Consider the following 14,996-nt stretch of genomic DNA (forward strand, 5'->3'; position numbering starts at 1 on the left):
ATTTTTAAGGCATTTAAAAAATTTAAAATATGAATAAATTTACTTTTCTTGGTTAACATCTGCTAGACACTTAGATTTCTTTTCGTGGCCCAGGAAGCTAACAAGTATAATTCCTACCAGAGATAAAGAATTACACGGTGGCAACACTACTCATTTATGATTGATAGATACAACATTTTTTTTTTTACCTGACCAAGTAACAAATGCACATAATTTTACTTCAGAGGTAGAAATATCTGAAACCCTAGTAGCAAAAATAATTTTCTTCTGTTGCTGAATCTTCTGAATCCATTTACAGAACTGAGATAAGCAAATCTTCAGAGGGACACCTTCATCAACTTGAGCCTGAATAGAGTCATAAAATCTGAATTCAGCAACAGAATTCCATAATTATTGAGCACATAAGTAGGCAGTGTGGGGGGGATATACAACAAAAAAGAAGAAATTCTAACTGGCAAAGAGTTCATCTAGTGAAAAGATGTTAAAACACATGGGAGAGAAATAATATAATGGTTAGAATTCTGCAAGGTAAGAAAAATTCGGTTGATCAATCTAAATCACACAGAAATACAATAAATATATCTCGATCAACAGAAATTTGATGTCACTTAATTTCCATAAAATATGGAAATTGATATACATCTTTATAACACTATTCTTTCTTTTTTTTTTTTTTGGCCACACCACGTGGGATCTTAGTTCCCCGACCAGGGATCGAACCTGTGCCCTCGAGGTACAGCGTCTTAACCACTGGACCGCCAGTACAGCGTCTTAACCACTGGGCAGTCCAATTCTTTCTAATTTTTAAAGATTCTAATGGGCTTCTGGAGGGGACATTATTTCTCCTAACAGTGAATAAATCTAATTCCAAATGGCATATAGCTTTTATTTTCTTTTTGAAACTGATTTCTGAATTTTAATAGCTGCATCTCGCCTGCTTGTTTTTTGTTGGAGTGGGAGGATGAGAAGAGAAGTGAGGAAAAGAGAAGGGCATACCTGCTTTATGCCTGTTAGTTCCATGCAAAATTCAGAAAGAACTGGATGTTCCTGAGGCTGAACATAAGCATGGAACTCAGATTCAATCTCTCCAGTTGATGTGTTTAGCAATATAGCTGGAAATTCAACTACATGAAAGAAACATCAATTGACACTTGAATATACAATTGTTAAATTAATGCTGCAATCACTCTAAATTAAATATATTACCATCATATAGCATTCATTATTAAACAATCATTGTTTTAGTAAAAGCATATTAAAATGAACAAAGCAATGTAATGTAATGGTTAAAGTTATGCCAAAGAATAAGTCAAACTATTAAAGTTACAGGTATATCTACTTAAAACTCTTGAATATATTTCCATAATTAAATATGAAGACAATATGAAAATTGAAACATACTTATTTTTGCAAAGGCATTATGTTTTTTTCAGTTTCTATGCAATTGAGATTTTGTATACAATCCTAAAACAATTATTTTATATGATGACACATTTAGGTATTAGGTTTTTGGGTTTTTTTGTCAAGTCAGATTTTATAGTAAATTACCAATTCATAGATCATTTTGTTTTCTTTAACTGTTAACTGTTTTATATCTATAAACTTTAAAGTAACTTATCTAGTGTTACCTTTGGCCATTCGCAGTCAAGTTCAGACTTACTTATTTCCTGGCTACGGTGGCGTTTCCCATCATTCCAACAAGTCGACTCAAAATCAATGACAATTAAGTAGTCAAACAACTGCTCTGCAAAAGATCAGAGTGTCCTTATGTTTTACCAGTGTTAAAAATGCAAGGCTACAGAAAATAAAGAAATGAAGCACACTACTTACTAGATTTGCTTCTTCCTAGATTTCCATTTGCCGGTGCAATTGACTTTCTCCTAATTAATCCAAGCTGCCTAAAAATGTAAAACAATCCAGGTATGCTCAACAAACTCATTCATACTCCTGCTTATATAAGCTAACAAACTGATGGTATAACCCTCATTATTAATGGATTAATGTATTGTGATTGAGAGGAAATTGAACTAGACTGGTTCTTTGCACTCTTTTGACTTTAGCAGTCATTCTACCTGCATGGGCCTCAAAGTGCATATTTGTAAACTTAGACCAATTATTTGTGCTCCCCTTATTTTACAGTAATACTGAGGAACTCAAGTGATTTTAAAGATGCATTGAAAGCTAAGTTATTTTTGCTTTTGCATTTTTCAAGCCCTTGCTATGTGTACAGCACAGCTGAGAGGAGACAGGGCAGGTCCAGTCTTCTAGGAGCTTAAAATATCTGGGTAAAGAAACTAGATATCCATAGCAAACTACTGAAAGGTAATATATGATAAAGGATCCTTAAGGGCAATATGCTAAGTCCACAGAAAGGGAAGAGCTTGTTACCTGAAAACTGTGCTCCCCTCTTGGTGGCTGTCAAGCCAAAAGACACAACCAAGGCAAAGAGTGGGAGAAGGGGTTCTTCCCTGGTGGCTCAGTGGCTAAGAATCCGCCTGCCAGTGCAGGGAACACGGGTTCGAGCCCTGGTCCGGGAAGATCCCACATGCCGCGGAGCAACTAAGCCCGTGCGCCACAACTACTGAACCTGTGCTCTAGAGCTGGTGAGCCGCAACTACTGAGCCCACGTGCCACAACTACTGAAGCCCACACGCCTAGAGCCTGTGCTCCGCAACAAAGGCAAGCCACAGCAATGAGAAGCTAGTGCACCGCAATGAAGAGTAGCCCCCGCTCGCCACAACTAGAGAAAGCCCGCGTGCAGCAACCAAGACCCAACGCAGCCAAAAATAAATGATAAAATAAAATAAATTAAAAAAAAAAAAGAGCAGGAGAGGGAAGGATTTATTACGTGCAGCAAGGAAGTAGAACAGCGGGGATCCTTTCCAAAGCAGTGTTTCTCTCAACTGCAAAATTGGGGAAGTTTTCAGCTAAGGGTACATGCATATTCATGAAAGATTCCAAGCTTTAGCTGATAGAAGTCAAGAGGGTCAAAAAGGGTCAACATCAACATCCCTTGGGTTCCAGCTGATCAGGTGGTTGAGCGTCTCAGGCTAATCTTTACCACTGAAACAGAACTAGGAGTCTTTTTTTTTCGGCCGCACCACGTGGCTTGCAGGATCTTAGTTACTCAACCAGGGATCGAACCCGTGCCCGCTGCAGTGGAAGCGTGAAGCCCTAACCGCTGGACCACCAGGGAATTCCCAGAACCAGTGGTCTTTACAACTAATATATTATCTTTGCCACTGTTGCTTCTCTTGCCTAACAGTCGTTTGTTTCTGCATTCTTTTGTTCCTTTAAGATCATTACTTACTGAGACCTCTTCAAGGACAAGCATTGTGTCCAGGCTTAGATTACAAAATGGCTTCGGCCAAAAATGGCTTCTGTTATGTTAAGAAATCCATGCCTGGTTCTCTTTCTCCAGGGAACCCCTACCCTAACTGCTTACATGCTTACTGAGGTCCTAAGTGCCCTGAGACAAAACTACTGTGCTAAGTAGAGTTTAACTAGGTAGACACCTGCTGTTCTAGTTTTTTGTTTGACCTGTGATGGGGAGTTGAGAATAATGGCTAACACCTACTGACTGCTTACTACATAGTAGGCACTGAACTAAGATGGTGACCTCCTTTTATCCTCAACAACTGTACAAAGTAGTCACTTTTGCTACCTATATTTAATGGATAAGAAAACGAACTCAGCAATTTGCCAGAAAACACATATTACGTCTGTGAACCCAGGATCATCCAACTGTGAAACCCATGCTATTCACTAATGCATTATACTGCTTCTATTAATCACAAACGTGAACAGCGTGTCCAAGAATGAGGAAAAAGGCCACAATGATTCTCCCTGTGAATTAAACGGATCACGAGTAAGTGGTGGGGTGAACGGCTTGATGAGTGCGGTCCGGGCTCCCTGCGACCTCCGAACGGCCCTCCAGGGTCGTTCTTAATAGTTTCCCGAGGCCTGGTATAGGCAGACTGTGGCTCAAGGGCACAGAGTCGAGAGCCTTGGTCCTTCCACGCTCGCGCAGAGGGCTGCCTGAGGCTCGAGACTGAGGTCCAGGCAGAGACCTTTCAGCCCGGGCCGGCCAGAACAGGTTGGGACGCCCGAGCTGCAGAGAACGGAGGCTGACACTGCGCACTCTGACGCGAACGCCAGCACCGGACCGGGACCGACCCCCGCGCCGCCCGGAGCCCCCTAGCGTACCGTGCAAGCCTCTTGGTCGCCATTCCCGACGCTCCTTTCTCTTCACAGCCCAACTGCCGGAAGTCGCTGTACTCCCACTTCCGGCCCATTCAAACGCCGCGCGCCGCTGAGGCAGCGAAGCGGTCGGCTCCGCCCAAGGCTGAGGCAGCTGCTGGGGTTGTCGGTGCTCTCCGCCCTGCTTATCTTCCGCGTCTTCGGGGAATCTGTGAGGTGGGGAGTGGTTTTAGCAGGGAAGCAGCTAGACAGCGCCCCCCTTCCCTCTTTTCCAACGGGCGGAGGCGAGTTTGCGGTTGGGGAAGCGTATCGAATCCGGCCTCTGGCGTCGACTGTAAAGCCGTTTGGCTTGGTGCGGCGTGGTTTTCTGCGCCGCGTTAACGGGGAAGACCGTTGGCACCCTCTCTTTCCGCGGCGGGCGGGGAGCGCTTCGTAAACTGAATTAAGGAGAAGATCTGAGGAGGGTTGTAGGCTGTCGAAGCCCTTGTGCTCCCCACTCAGGAGACGGCCCGGGCCATCTGGGCGTCGTGGTTTTCTCATCTCTAACCGATCTTTCTCCACAGGCTCATGGAGCCAGAGAAGGAAAGGACCGGGAGGACCCCGAAGAAGGGCAGGAAGAGGAGGCGGGTCCCGAATAAGCCGGTCGGGGCGTCTGAGGTGATGAGAGACCGTTGGGATCTTGAGGAGAGGCAGCAGCCCGAGGCCAAGGTGAGCAACGGGGGATCCCGAATGGGCGGCCCGAGGCAGTTTGGAGCTCCCAAATGATAATACAATACTACATACCTTAGGGCTGATATTGGCGGTTTAAAACAGGTGTTGTGCCAGGCACACGGGAAGCATGTTCGTTCAACAGATATTTATTGAAGTCTTCTGTGTGCCAGGAATTGCTCTAGCTTCTGGAAGTATCCCAGTGCATAAAAGCACAAAATCCCCTGCCCTCGTGCAGTTTACATTCCCAGAGGGGAATAAGATTGATGATCATCTCTATCATTTATTGAGAGCTAAATAATGCCTTTCATCCCTTTAGTCATCAGATTTCTATTGTCTTCCTTGGCACTTGGGGTACATCAGTGAATAAACAGAGATCGCTACTACCTTTCTAGTGGAGAGAGAAAGAAGATAAACAATAGATAATGATAAATCAGTTATACAGAAGGGAATTAGTGCTATGAAAACGTTTTTTAAATGGGATTCCTTTTTCTTTTTTTTGCCCTATCCGATTGGCAAAGCAATTTTTTAAAGGTTAACGTGGTGGAAAGTCGAAGGAAGTTGACAATCTCATCACTTTATTTTGAAACAAACTTAAAGAAAATTTGCAAGGACAGTATCAAAAACTACCCCCCAGCCAACATTTGAAAGTACTGTAGTTGCTAACAGAATGCCTCCCCCCACCCATATTCTAGTGTTTACATATTTCCTACAAACAATCTACATAACTAAAATGCAGCCATCAAAATCAGGAAATAACATGGCTATATTGCTACCATCTAATACTCAGACCCCATTCAAGTTTCTCCAGTTGTTCTAATAATGTCCTTTTTAGCAATAAGATCAAGTCTAGAATCATGTGTTACAGTTAGTTGTCATGTCTCCTTCAATCCAAACAACTGTTCAGTCTTTTCTTTGACATTTGTGAGATTACTACCTTTGAAGAATCCTGGACCAGCTATTTTGTAGAAGTTAGGTTTGTTTGTTTCCTCATTAATTAGATTCAGATTATACATCTTTGGCAGGAATATCACAGAAGTGATATTCTGTTCTCTTGTATTTTATCAGGTTGTACACAAGTTTGATTTGTCCCATTACTGGTGGTGTTAACCCTGATAACTTGATTAAGAACGTGTGTGCTAACCTTCTCTAAAGTTACTCTTTTTCTCTGTTATTTTGTGGGGAGATGCTTCCTCATTAAACTTGCAGTTTATTCATTTTTTTATTAGTATGAATTTGTGGATACCTATTTTATTCATTGAGTTATAATCCATTACTGTATTTATTTTGCTGCTCAAAATATCCCAGATTTGGCCATTAAGCTAGCTTCTGTGTCCCTTTAACATGACCCCATCATGCTTGAGCATTTCCTTATTTTTCTGGCACAAAAAGATGTTCCAGACTCTTCTGTGCTTTCCCTGCCCCAGCCCTGGAATCAGCCACTTCTTCCAGGAGACTTAGTTCTTTTTAGTGGAGAGTGACATTTAGAAATCAAGATCTGGGTGCTAGATGTGTTTATTGCTATTGGTATGTCACTAATCCCAAAAAGAGAGCTAGGAAATACCTGTGTATATGTTTATACACACATACGTATGTTTACGTTTAAATATTTTTCTGTATACATATTGAAAAACTGAATTCATATCAATATCTCTACTTCCAATCCAATTCCACAGGGTTCATTCTAGTTTTCTCCCTTTTCATATTTATAACTTCCTTGTATAACAGTGAGAAACCTGACTCCCATTATCTTAGTATATTTGATCAGTCCCCCATTGCTGCCATTGCCCTACACCCTCACACCTTCCTTACCCTGCTTGGGCCCTTGTCATTCTGCATCTTATACCGGGTCACTCTCCTATGTGAATGCCTTCATTGCTGCTGTGACAAGCTACTACCCTCATCCTTCTCACATGGACACCCGCACCCTTTTCAGGCTTTGAATTCGGTGACAGCCCTATTTGTCCCTCAGCATTGATGCCCTCCTTACTGTAAACAATTTCTGACATCTGATGCCAGCCTCACTGCTCTCCAGTTGCCACTGCATGGATGCCCTCCTCATACCGCTTAGGCTTTGACACTTCACATTGGGCCACTGTCCTGCATATATATCCTGGGTTCCTACCCCTAGTCCTGGGCTTTCTCCCCTATAGGATGCCCTCCTCACCCTGCTCAGGCTCTGACATCGCATGTTTGGCAACCATGATTACTCACTGCCACATAGATTCCTTACTCATACATTATCAATATCATATAGTTTTGTTTGGTAAATATAAATTGGTATATTCTTTCAGGAGTTAGCAATATTGTCAGAATATAAGATATACATGCTTATTTTGACCAGGAATTTATCCTGAGAAAATAGGTGTACAAGGATGTCTGTACAAGGATGCTTATCATAATATTGTACATAATTTTTTAAGACAACAACAGTGTCATCAATAGGGAATTTTTTTCAAATAAATTATAAGTTTTAAGTAAATTGAAAGAGTGGACTATTATTAAAATTGACTTTTGTTATGTTTAACAGATATGGAAAGATATTTACAGATTATTATTTTTTTTGGCCACGCTACGCAGCTTGCGGGATCTCTGTTCCCTGACCAGGGATTGAACCTGGGCCGTGGCAGTGAAAGCGCCTAGTCCTAACCACTGGACTGCTAGGGAACGCCCCAATTTTTTTCTCTCTGTCTTTTTTTTTTTCTTGGTGGCGGGAGTTGGTTACAAAACAATGTAAAGTATAATCCCTTGGGAAACATATAAAGTAGAAATGAAAAGAGTTTGGGCTTTGCAGCCTGCATTCTAGTCTTCGTTCTGCCACTTATCTGTTCCTCCATTTCTTTATCTGTAGCTTGCATTCTAGTCTTGGTTCTGCCACTTATCTGTTCATCCATTTCTTTTTTTTTATTTTATTTTTGGCTGCGTTGGGTCTTCATTGCTGCGAACAGGTTTTCTTTAGTTGCGTCGAGCGGGGGCTACTCTTCGTTGTGGTGCGTGGGCTTCTCATTGCAGTGGCTTCTCTTGTTGTGGAGCATGGGCTCAGTAGTTGTGGCTCGCAGGCTCAGTAGTTGTGGTGCACGGGCTTAGTTGCTCCATGGCACATGGGATCTTCCCGGACCAGGGCTCGAACCCATGTCCCCTGCATTGGCAGGCGGATTCTTAACCACTGTGCCACCAGGGAAGCCCCTGTTCCTCCATTTCTTTATCTGTAGCTTGCATTCTAGTCTTGGTTCTGCCACTTATCTGTTCCTCCATTTCTTTATCTGTAAAATGGGGATAACAGTAGTGCCCACTTGAGAAGACTTAAGAATTAAATGATTTAATAGATATAAAGTGCTCAGAACTATAAATGACTAATAATAAGTGTTCAACATTAGCTTTAAACAGTCACAGGGGAAAATAGCAATAATAATAATAATAATACCTGGTTTAAGTACTTATCTTAGGGTATGTCAGGCACTGGCCTCAGTACATTGCACTTACAATGTACCTCATTGGTCTTCCCAGTAATCTCATGAGGTAGGATTGTAGTTATTCTGTAAATGAAAAAACCTTAGTCTTAGAGAGCTCAAGGCACTTGTCCCTAAGCTCTTAACATCTTAAGGCACTTAAGATGGTAGCGCTTTGGGGGACTTCCCTGGTGGTCCAGTGGTTAAGAATCTGCCTTCAAGTGCAGGGACGTGGGTTTGATCCCTGGTCTGGGAACTAAGATCCCACATGCTGCGGGGCAACTAAGCCCACGCACTGCAGCTACTGAGCCTGCGCACTCTAGAGCCCGCCTGCCGCAACTAGAGAGCCTGCGTGCTGCAACTACTGAGCCTGTGCACCACAATGAAAGATCCCACATGCTGCAACGAAGATCCTGCATATCGCAACTAAGACCCGATGCAGCCAAATAATTAAATAAAATTTAAAAAAAAAATGGTAGAGCTTGGTATTTGAACTCAGGTAGCGTGACTCCAGGGCTTGAGCTCCTAACCACTATTACTCTGCTGCCTCCCAGACCAAAATGAAAGTGGTATTACTTGTACTTGAATTGTACAAATACAGGTGACTTATTTTCACTTATTTGTTGTGTTTTATCTGTTTTACCCTTCTCTATTATCTGACTCTTTTTTAACAAGCATGAATTACTTTAATAACTATATGTAAGTGCGAAGCTATTTTAAGGAGAGTCTTAAAGTCTGACTCCTTAGGTTAGACCACATTGATCATCTATGAACTGGCTCCCACTTCTCTCTTCTCTCATATCTCTATCGCTCTGCAACATGCAGTCTTGACTCCAGCCAAACCAAACTAAGTGTTTAGACACAGTGTTTCCTCCTACCTGGCTGACTCATTATTTTCAAGGTTCAACTCCATTATTTTCATCTCAGTGATGCTATCTCCAAAACTCTCCAATCCCCAAGGCAGTTAGTTAGCCTCCTTTGCTCCCTTACCTTTATAGTAGCACCCACATTATATTGGAATTACCTGTTTCTGCATTTTTCCCCCTAGTAGAGTGGACTTCTTGAGAGCATGAGTCATGTTTTATTCATCTTGCTATCCCTAGCACATAACCAAGTGTCTATAATTAAGGTTCTGTATCAGTGTTTATTAAATATCCTATTAATAATGTCATATCACAGTTTGTTTTAGACCTTCATTTCTAATTAGTAAGAACCCTCCTTATGTTTAGAGTATGCGAAAATAATAGAAACTAGAATATTTAAAAATTTGCCGTGTTTTGTTGATGTTCTTTATAATCATAATTTGTTATACTCTGATTTATCTTTGCAGAAAGCCCGCTTATCTGCCATTTTATTTGCTGGAAACCGTGCAATAACTCATGGTCAGCTATGTGAATTGCTGAAGCGTGCAGTTCTGGGCAAATTCAGTGTTCCTAAACCTAGGTATGAGAAGAACGTAAATGGTGGGTATAAACCTGAGGTTTCATATTGGTATCTAGAGGACCATGTCTGCCTGACGTTTTTTATTTGCCACACAGAATGTCCTAAATTTTTTTTTTTTACAAAGTTGCCAACAATTTAAATTGGGAATCCCTTTATATCCATATTTTTTACTTCTTCGAAAAACTCTGGCAACTGTCCCTATGGCAACAATTTGTTGAAGCTGAATAGTGGCCTCCTGTTATAGATGTACACTTCAGTGTCCCACCTGGCCTGCTTCCCTTATTTACAGTATCTGTCTGGCTGCTATAGGTATTTTGGTTTATAACCTCCAGTGGAGACCTGATTGAAATAACATGATCATTTATTAAGAATCCCAATCTTTTTTCTTCTTTTACAAATCAAGGGCAAAGAGAATTTTACTATTCTGATATCCTCAATGCCATTATTAAATGTCTAATGAAAATTGCATTTCTGTATGTACCAATACACAGTAGAGAGATTTTCCTATGTACACTTCCGTCTGGGGGTGGAGTGGCTACGTACCTCAAAAGCCCGCTTCTGCCTTAACAGATACTGTCATTGCTCTGTCACTTTATCTGAACTGGCTTTCTGGAAGCTGGTCATGTTACTGGCTTAGGAAGGACTGTAGAGCAGATTGGAATCTTGAAGATATGCCTTTGTAAACTGAGCTTAATTAGTTCCAATTTAAAACAAATCTTAATAGGATTTTGGATTTGAATGCATTGTGTTTCACTTGGTATTATACTTGATTTGAATGGAATAAATAATTATCTCAAGACATCTTTATTTGAATTCTGTGCAGTAATAGCTGTTCTCCATTTCCAGGCAGTCAGTGAGTGATGATAAACTCCAATATCTGTTGCTCAGTGCTTTTTTCACACTTCCCTTCTGTATGTCTGTAACTGACTTGACAGTATCAGTCTTAGCTTTGTTGGTTTGATTTTTCAACAGCGGGTGCCAGCTTTTTCACCAAAACCACCTGAACAACGTGGTGGTTTTTATACTGCAGGGAATGAGTCAGCTACACTTTTACAGGTTCTATTTGGAGTTTGGGTTTCTCCGAAAGGCATTCAGACACATAAGTTAAGAAAACTTTGTATTCGGACCTGAGTCAGGTCCTCACACTCAGAGATTAGTGCACATGTCTCAAATTGTGCTCCTTGGCAGCCTGATTGAACAAGCAATAGAAGTTGTAGAAAGCTAAAAAGATTACGCTTGATACCTGAGATTAGATTGTTGAAATTAGATTTATCTCTGATTTTTTTCTTTGGTAATCTAGGCAAAACCCTTAATCCCAGATTGCAATCTAGTTCCCAGATTGTAGTTGATATTGTCACATTTTATTTGGGCTTTGGCATTTTCAAAAATTGTAAAATTTACATAAAATCTATATTTTTTGGCCTCTCTTGACAACATCACAAGATTAGGTTCCCTTAAAATAGTATCTGGAGCTGAATAGCAGCTGTCTTTAGAAAGGGCATGTGCTCTCCATTTTACCGTAGCCTCCTCCATTCTTTATCAGACTGTTTCATCCATTTACCCCTGAGAGCATTTGAATTGGTGAGCCCTAACCTAACCCCCTTGGGTCTCCATTTTCTTTTTTGCTTTCATCTATTGAACACTACCTATGTGCTAGGCCCTGTATTAATCATAGTATATGCATCATCTTTAATTCTTACAATAGTCCTATAAGAGATACTTTTTTATTCCCATTTTATACATAAGGAAACTGAGTAAAGCACCCAAGTTACAGGTAGTAAGTGGAATTTACAGCTGGAATTGAAGCCCAGGTGAGCCTGAGACTTGCACTCTCAATCTCTTTGCTTTTCTGTGTCATCCACCTGGCATGTTATCCACTAAAGTAATAGATATGAAAGTGCTTTGAAAAATATAAGGAACTTTGCTTTTCTAAGTTATACATTTTTGTAATGTTTGTTTCTTTTGTATAGTGTGTAATTAGAGAAGCAAAGAAAACTTCTGGGGTAGGATAAATGTGGCTTCACTTATTTAGTCACTTTTACAATTTAAGGAAACAGTCCTCATTTTACAATGCAAACAATTAAGGTCCAGATCTTTCATAGCACTGAGCTGACAATAAAAGTCTAGGTCTGAAAGTATTTTAACTGTTTTCAAGCATTTTTGTAAAAACCTATTATGTATCTTCAGAAATTCTGCTTGCCTCCCCCATCATCTGATTTCCTAGCTGATATCATTGGGCTGCAAAAGAAACAAATAATTGGGGATCTGCCTAAAGAAATGGAAGGTATGACTATAAGTAACTTAAGCAGAAAAGCAATTTTGTGTGTGTGTGTGTGTGTTTTAAGGAAAAAATGGGTAAGTACCAAGGGGGATTAGATAGCAGGAAACATAACCAGGGTTCATGCCTCAGAAATCATTTGGTTAGGTTAGATAGCTAAGTCTGCTCCCTGGATATCACTGACACTGGACTCAAACTGTCACTGGGTCTTTGTACCCACAAGTGTACACATGGGAAGGAAGATCTTGCCTTTGACTAATGTAGGGGATGCTCACTAATACTACTCACAGTGGGGAATAGGCAGATTTGGATGCTGGCCAGCTAAACTATAAATATCCATGATAGCAGTGTTTTTCAAACTGGGTTGTGTCCTGTTAGCAAGTTATAGCTGACCTTCTCTTTTGGGGGGAGAGGAGGTGAGTGATGGAATAGACCTTAACAGTTCATTGCACATAGTAAGGTAAGTATTGTTCAATAATGCTTTTTGTATGTTTGTTCAGAAATAATTAAATTATTGAATAGTTGCACTGAGGGGACATGAAAAAGTGGTGAGGAATAACTAGTGATTCCTTTCCATATCCTCCATGACTGTGTTTCCTGTTATCTTCTGTCTCAAAAGCATCTAACTTCCTACCTTTCCACTGTTCCCCTTTCCTTCTAATAGATGTCCATATCGGACCTGCAGCTTTGTTTAATTTGACCTCCCACTGTATTTTAAACATCTTTGAGTGAATCACAGAGTAGTCATTATGAGATTCAAAACTCAGGTAAAGACATTGAGTTGTAAAAGAAAAGGGTGTAATCAGAAAAAAGAAATTGATGTGATTGAATAATATAGGTTGTTGAGGATGATTAGGGGGTGGAGATGGAATAAGAGGGCGGGTAGTTGTGAGAGATGAGGCTTAGAGGTAGGTTAAAGCTTTGTCTTACAGGCTGTAAATGCCATGCTAAGGACTTTGGATTTTATCCTGTAAGCATTGAGGAGCTAGAGGGTTATAGCTACTTCTCTGTCCTCCTAAGGATTTTGCTTCATTTTCCCAACCTAAATAAATATCGAGGTCCCCAAGATATAGTCCATACACTTTAATCTTTCTTCAGTTCTCTTTTGAAATATTCATCTGTTCTTCCCCGGTTTATCCATCACTCTTCTGTGGATAACTCCTCTGTCTTTAGGTTTGATATCCCAAACTCCAGGCCTGCATTTTCAACTGCTACCTGGATGCAGGATGCAGTATGGATGGATGTAGGATGTAGGATGTTGCTACCTGGATACTCCACTGTACCCTCAATCATAGCATATATAAAAGCATTTTTCTCATCCCTAAATAACAGACTCCCAACTTCAAATCCCCTTTTCTGTTGGTACTGTTTTTCTCTAAGCCACCAGTATTGAATTTTAGAATTACTTTTCTTTTGGCTCTCCATACCCAATCTTCACGGCTCATTCCCTTTGCTATTAAGAATCTATTCAAATGTTACTTTATCAGAGAGACCTTCCCTGATTATAAAATATATTACATTAACCCTTTTCCTGCTCCAGCACTCCCTTTCCTCCTTTTACTCCTTTACTTTTCTCCATAGTCCTTATCCTTACCTGCTATATTATGTATTTGTTTGTTTATTGTCCATCTTCCCAACTAGAATTTAAGTTCACCTAGAATTTAAGAGAATTTTGTTGATTTTGTTCATTGGGGAATCTACTGGCTAGAGCAATGCCAGGCATGTAATAAGTACTCAGTAAATATTTTGTTGACTGAACTGAATTACTCTGTCACTATGCTCTACCAGTTTTTCCTTTTTTAAAAAAATATTTATTTATTTGTTTGCTCCGGGTCTTAGTTGCGGTTTGTGGGCTCCTTAGTTGCGGCAGGCGGGCTCCTTTAGTTGCAGCTTGGGAGCTCCTTAGTTGTGGCATGCGAACTCTTAGTTGAGGCATGCATGTGGGATCTAGTTCCCTGACCAGGGATCGAACCCAGGCCCCCTACATTGGGAGCGCAGTCTTAACCCATGCCCCCTGCATTGGGAGCCAACAGGGAAGTCCCTCTACCAGTTTTTCTTGTGTAATGTTCCTTTCTTATAACCTTTTTCTTCCCTCCACCATCTTAATCCAGACTTTTTTTGTTTTTGCCAGAATTATCGCAAAGTCATTTCTCATTTCTCTCTCTACTTCATTTTCCACATATCTTTGAGGTTGATCTTTGTTAAAGTACTGTTTGGTTATGCCATTTCCCTTCTCAGGAACTTTCTGTTGCTCCACCTTATATATGGAATGATGGACTAAAGTTCAAACTCTTGAGCCTGGCATTCACAGTGGTCTACAATTCACTTTTATCCTCCTCTTTCAACCTTGTTTCTTTCTATTTTTTTTTAATATTTATTTATTTATTTATTTTATGGCTGTGTTGGCTCTTCGTTTCTGTGTGAGGGCTTTCTCTAGTTGCGGCAGGTGGGGGCCACTCTTCATCGCGGTGCGCGGGCCTCTCACTATCGTGGCCTCTCTTGTTGCAGAGCACGGGCTCCAGACGCGCAGGCTCAAGTTGTGGCTCACGGGCCTAGTTGCTCCGCGGCATGTGGGATCTTCCCAGACCAGGGCTCAAACCTGTGTCCCCTGCATTAGCAGGCAGATTCTCAACCACTGCGCCACCAGGGAAGCCCTCAACCTTATTTCTTATACTGCTCTTCTACAAAGACCTTTTTTTCTCCCCGACTGGTCTAGTCACTACCATACCAAGTTTGCTTTGTACATTGCTATCTTACCTGGGATGCCCTCTTTCCTTACTTCTGATTCTTTGGCTCTTTTGGTTGCAAGGACCAGACACTCATTGAGGCCACCTTAAGTGAGAGAGTATTATTTGAAGGATGCATGTGGACTAGAAAGTCATCAAGAATCTAAGTGCCTCTGGTGAAGAGCTGTTCTC

At 40.9% G+C, this 14,996-nt stretch overlaps 2 protein-coding genes across 20 annotated transcripts in view; one reads left to right on the top strand and one right to left on the bottom strand.

The window, feature by feature from the left end:
* ERI2 (ERI1 exoribonuclease family member 2) overlaps positions 1–4,366 on the bottom strand; it is a 58,301-nt gene extending 53,935 nt beyond the window's left edge. For 3 of the 15 annotated variants that reach the window (XR_014254982.1, XR_014254983.1, XM_082431029.1), the window contains exons 1-5: positions 4,207–4,354; positions 1,831–1,898; positions 1,661–1,744; positions 997–1,124; positions 189–345 (exon numbers count right to left, since the gene is read on the bottom strand). Coding sequence is in view for 13 of the 15 variants with exons in the window: in XM_082431029.1 (XP_082287155.1) it covers positions 189–345; positions 997–1,124; positions 1,661–1,744; positions 1,831–1,898; positions 4,207–4,295 (526 nt within the window). In the remaining 2 variants the exon portion in view is untranslated. Of the gene's footprint in view, positions 1–188; positions 346–996; positions 1,151–1,628; positions 1,745–1,830; positions 1,899–4,206 lie in introns of those variants that run through there. The other 12 variants (XM_082431027.1, XM_082431028.1, XM_082431030.1 and 9 more) reach the window with 12 other exon arrangements.
* Positions 4,340–14,996, top strand: part of REXO5 (RNA exonuclease 5) — a 73,439-nt gene continuing 62,782 nt past the window's right edge. Inside the window, exons 1-5 of one of the 5 annotated variants that reach the window (XM_082430986.1) lie at positions 4,340–4,416; positions 4,764–4,908; positions 9,688–9,800; positions 10,770–10,899; positions 11,988–12,084. In XM_082430986.1, the coding sequence (XP_082287112.1) occupies positions 4,768–4,908; positions 9,688–9,800; positions 10,770–10,899; positions 11,988–12,084 (481 nt within the window). In that variant the 5' untranslated portion in view covers positions 4,340–4,416; positions 4,764–4,767. The other 4 variants (XM_082430987.1, XM_082430988.1, XM_082430990.1 and 1 more) reach the window with 4 other exon arrangements.

The sequence above is a fragment of the Balaenoptera physalus genome (genome assembly GCF_965194825.1).
Source record: "Balaenoptera physalus genome assembly, chromosome: 16".
In the NCBI taxonomy this organism is placed as follows: domain Eukaryota; kingdom Metazoa; phylum Chordata; class Mammalia; order Artiodactyla; family Balaenopteridae; genus Balaenoptera; species Balaenoptera physalus.